The sequence below is a fragment of the Eptesicus fuscus genome, chromosome 21 (genome assembly GCF_027574615.1).
Source record: "Eptesicus fuscus isolate TK198812 chromosome 21, DD_ASM_mEF_20220401, whole genome shotgun sequence".
Taxonomy (NCBI): domain Eukaryota; kingdom Metazoa; phylum Chordata; class Mammalia; order Chiroptera; family Vespertilionidae; genus Eptesicus; species Eptesicus fuscus.
The window spans coordinates 13674361-13679358 of NC_072493.1; the positions used below are offsets into that span (position 1 = coordinate 13674361).

The window sequence follows — 4998 nt, forward strand, 5'->3', positions numbered from 1 at the left end:
GTCCTGCCTAATCGGCTGACACAAAAGAGAGCACATTTTCTCCTTCCCTGCAACCATGTGAAATGGAAGCATTCTTTGCAATTAGAAGCAGCAGGATGAGGGAGCTCAGCAGAGAAAAGACAGGAATTAACAGAAGAATGTTTGAGAGGTATAACCAGAATGGCTAACTGCTATGACTAAACCCACAGAGGCTTAAACCCTGGAGACAATATTAATGCAGGAAAGGCCAGGAGTTAAGGCTTACCAGTGGTCGGCAAACTGCGGTTCTCGAGGCACATGCGGCTCGCGAGCCGCGGTTTGCCACTCTGTTGACTAATGAGTTTGCCGACCACTGGCTTAGACAGATCACTCCTAGTATGGCTCAAAAGTTCAGGGGATAGGCTCCAGTGGAAGGGACCAAAAGCCATACAAGTAAATTCCGCTGGTCCAGAGGCCTAGCTCCTCTCACCCTCAGCTGGAAACCAAGACAGGTCATTCCAAGCATGCTGACAGCAGGCCTGTTGGCAAGTTTGAGGACTCAGTTTTAAAATAAACTAAAATAGGACTAGAATGCAGCACTACAAAATGTTTTCACAAGTGTAATCATGAGAAAGGTTAGAATGTTGCATAGAAAAAGTGTTCTGTAATATCCTTTGTAAACCTAGGTCTTAGTAATTAAAACAATCAAACAAACAAAACCTCCCTTCATAGTCTAGAAGTCCATGATTATGAATTGAGGAAAATTATCAAGTTTGCAGTTTTGCAGCAAAACCTCAGAAGATCCTTTAGTTCTTCATGTTTAGAATTATGATTAAATTTACCACTTGGAGCCCAGTCAGGGTTGCTCAATGGTTGAGCATCAACCCATGAACCAAGAGGTCCTGGGTTCTATTGCTGGTCAGGGTACATGCCTGGGTTGCAGGCTTGAGGTGTGCTGGAGGCAGCCAATTGATGTTTCTTATCGATGTTTCTATCCTTCTCCTTTTCCCTCTCTCTAAAATAAATAAAAACATATTTAAAAAAAAAAAGTTTACCATTTGGAGGGTCAAGCTGACACAGTTTAACAACAGTTTCTTTACAAAAGGACCTGGCTACATGAGCCCAAGCAAATTTTATGTCTCCATGCTCTGCCCTCTCTGCTTGGAAGAGGTGACCCAAACACCCAGGGACATGGAATCACTGCTATTGTTTTTAAACTTAGGCTGCTTGCTTTCTTTTCTTCTCACATGAGGCTATTATTAAGCAAACTACACCAACTGCCCCTTTAACAGGTTTGAATAGCCAGTTTAAGAATAAGTGAAAATACCTTAGAACATTTAAATTAACCTTGGCAATAGGATGAGAAATTTTTAACCTCTCTTATCAACTGCATCAATTGAGTCTGAGTTAAAATACACCACAGTGACGGTGATATCATCCCTGTACATTCTCGCCAAGTCCTCTGGCAGCGTCAGCATCGCGGTCAGCCGCTCGGGATCCATCTCCCCATACTCATTGCTCCCTATGGCATGTCTGATCAAACGTGTGGCTGCATTTTGGTCGGCAACGTGAAGCCCCTGGGCTTTCCTCTGCAGCAGCAGGCTCTGCATGAGCCCCAGGTTGGCTGGTCTCTGGGCCAGGTCTGGCTTGTGCCGACCCGCTTCACTTAGGTGCTCCACCACCAGCCTCACCACATCCTCATTGTCCAGTACGTCCCACAGGCCGTCTGACGCCAGCACAAGGAACTTATCCTGGGGCCTCAGCCTGTGGTATGTGATCTCAGGCTCAGCAGTCAGGTAGGGTGGAGTGTAGTAGTGTTGGGGGGTGAACTGGTAAATGTTGAGGGCCTCGGTGTCAAAGCCCCGCTCCAGGACACTGCGCTGCAGCTCTTTACTCCACTTCAGCTGGACATCCCCGAATGCCCTGCAGGGCATGAGGATGCCCAGCAGCCTGTCGTCCATGATGATTGTCCTGTCTTCTGACTCAGGATGCTCCCTCTTCAGCCGTGACAGCTCAGCCTGGTTCCAGGCATTGTGGTCGCAGGTAAGGGGCAGACAAGACCACATGCCATTGTCCTCCTGGACACCAAGGATGGCCCGGCAGTCACCAGCATTTGCCACATGCAAGTGAACCCCATCCACATGGGCCATGCAAGCTGTTGCCCCAGAGAAAGCAACCTGGAGCGAAAGGTTCCTTGTCATCTCGTCTTCCAAAGGGGCCTGGATTTCCAGGGAGATGTCAGAATCGAGTCTCTGGAAGGAGTACATTAATGCTTCCTTAATGTTCAGTCCCATTTCCATGTGCAGGTCAAGCAGCTCCTGCCAGTAGACCCGGAGGTGATCAAGGTGCACTGACGTGACATCCTTGTAGATACTGTCCCCTGGGTGCTTGAGCCACTGCAGGATGGGCAGCATGGGCTTCATGCTTTCCATCGCTCCCTCCATCTGCTCCAAGGTCTGCTGAGACATCAGCGACACTGCCACGTAGTAGAAGAGCCTCTCGCTTACTGCTTGAGCACATGCATGGCCACCATGTCCGTCAAAGACACCAAACATCAGCCCGTTGGTCTGCAGGCAGGAGGCCACACCTCGCCGGTCCTCCACTGGGGAATTGGCAGCCAGCTGGTTGCTCTCAAACCGCAACACCGAATTTGGAACTCCGCTGACGGGGTCAAGAATCTTGTGGGCTGACTCACCGGCTCGCAACACTTCATTTACTTGCTCAGGGCTGAGCTGCAGGTGGAAATCGTCTTCCTCTGTCGATGTGTGTCTGTAGGCTTTCGGCAGAGCAAAGCCACCACATGGGGCATTGTTTTTTAGGGTGGTTGGTACCCAGGAAAAGAGCGTCCTTTTTGATTTATTCCTACTTGAGACACACCTTGAATATAAATGCCTGCCCCCTTGTAATGTGGCAATGCTGTTCCTTGCAGAATTTAAGATCCAGTAGGACATAGGACTTGACATTCTGAAGCTATACCAGCAAATGTGTTCCTTCAGCAAAAGGTGTTTTTTTAAAAAACCTGGAAATTAAAGAGTTTCAAAAAGTTTCAAATTTAATTTCTCAATAATGACTTCTGAAAACATTTAATGTGCTACTATCCTGAGCAAAAGTGATTTAAGGTAAACTATTTAAAAGAGTTCACTAAACTCAAAATACCTAAGCAAGTCTCTCTACTTCCCATTATAGCACATAAACACATCCCAGAAAATGTGAAAAACAGGGTTTGTATACCCTCTCCACTCCTACAGAGCCACTGTGGGCTTCCCCACAGAGCTCACTCATTCCTCACAGCTGACCCAGGGATCTCCATTTCCTCTCCTTCCCAAATCCTTTCCCTTGCTAGAGCCCAGTGCCTAGCTCCCGTGTTTACTCTTCCCAGCAGACTACACATTTATTTAAATATCTGCTTTCCCACTAGTCTGTAAGCTCCATGAATTCAGGAACAAACTATGGCTGCCCTGTACCTGGCATACAACAAGCCTTTAAATATTGGCTAAATGTGGATTTTTTTTTGGGGGGGGGTAATTCTCACCCAAGGATATTTTTCCATTGATTTTTAAAAATATATATTTTTATTGATTTCAGAGAGGAAGGGAGAGGGAGAGACAGAAACATCAATGATGAGAGAGAATCATTGATCAGTTGCCTCTTGCACACCCCCTACTGGGGATCAAGTCCACAACCCAGGCATGTGCCCTTGACTGAAATTGAACCATGGATCCTTCAGTCCACAGGTCAACGCTCTATCCACTGAGCCAAATTGGCTAGGGCTCCATTGATTTTTAGAGAGAGTGGAAGGGAGGGAGAAGGGGCAGAGAAAAAGAGAGAGAGGAACATCGATGTGAGAGAGACACATTGATTGGTTGCCTCCCCCACATGCGCTGACTGGGGCTGTGGAACCTGGAACCTAGGCACATGCCCCTGACGGGAATCAAACTCAGGACCCTTCAGTCCACAGGCCTACATTCTATCCACTGAGTCAAACCGGCTAAGGTTACATGTGGATTTTTAACAGGTCCAATTGCACTCTAGGCATAACACTAGCCGTCTAGCATCAGACACTCTGCCTGAGCTCCAGTGGTCCATTGGTGGGATGGGAATACTTGTTATTCTCTTAAGGTTTTGTTGTCGTCCAAGAGAAAAATACCACCATTATGAAATATGACCCTTCTGCTCCAAAAAAAAGATAATTACTTTTATCATTAGGTGTATTCTTCTCCAGTCATTTCTGCACACATTTTTATATAGTTGTAACCACAACTTTTAATCCCAGTTTTCCTGTTAAGAACATTTTGTCTGTGTTACATTTCACGGATGTGTAATATTACATTTTGACATAAACAATCACAATTTACTTAACTATTGCCTATTGTTGGAAATATGAAGGTCATTTCCACTGCTATTATAAAACACCAAACTGTCCTGCCCTATGCATCAACCTACTTAGGTTTCATCCTACTTACTTCTCAAGCGAGCTATTAGTAGGTCAAAGGCTGTAGATGCATATTGCCAAACTAATTTCCACAAGGTTCACATCTGCCTCTGCAAAGGCATGAAGGAAACAGTTTCCTAGCGCCTTCAACCGCCTTTGGTGGTATTTTTCTCTTGGACGACAACAACAAAAGCTGCTTTATTTTCTATTTCCTCGGGTGACCCATGAGAAAGACGCGTGTCCCACGTGTTTTCGGATTTCGCTTATGAATCCTGCCCTCCCCAAGTTTGTCTGTTGGGGTATCCGAAGAGCTCGCAGAACTGAGGATCGTCCTCCTCCCCCCCAGCCCACCTTGCTGAACTTGGGGCAGAAGCGGAGGGTCTGGGTGAACAGAGGGTGCCTGCCCCCTCCCCCCGCCCCGGGCCCGCCAGAGAAGCCAGGCAGCGAGGTCCCACGCAAGGCTGTCTGCCGCAGCCCCGATCCCTAAAAGAAGCAAACAGGTCCCAAGTTCAAGTCTCTGACCCACGGTTTCATAGATAAGCGCGCAGCCTCCTGAGTCGACCCAGCCCAGATCTCCCTCAAAACCGGGCGCGGCCATATCGCTGAGC

The 4998-nt window shown here is 47.3% G+C and overlaps 1 protein-coding gene across 1 annotated transcript; it reads right to left on the reverse strand.

Annotated features, from left to right (window-relative positions):
- Positions 1-366: 366 nt before the first annotated feature.
- On the reverse strand, positions 367-2921 carry PDP2 (pyruvate dehydrogenase phosphatase catalytic subunit 2). Its single transcript, XM_008140127.3, has one exon. The coding sequence runs from the start codon at positions 2919-2921 to the stop codon at positions 1329-1331; it is 1593 nt and encodes a 530-aa protein (XP_008138349.2). The 3' UTR covers positions 367-1328.
- Positions 2922-4998: the final 2077 nt, after the last annotated feature.

Coding starts and splice junctions, on each gene's coding strand:
- PDP2 (XM_008140127.3), bottom strand. CDS start 2,921: ATGTCAAGTCCTATGTCCTACTGGATCTTAAATTCTGCAAGGAACAGC.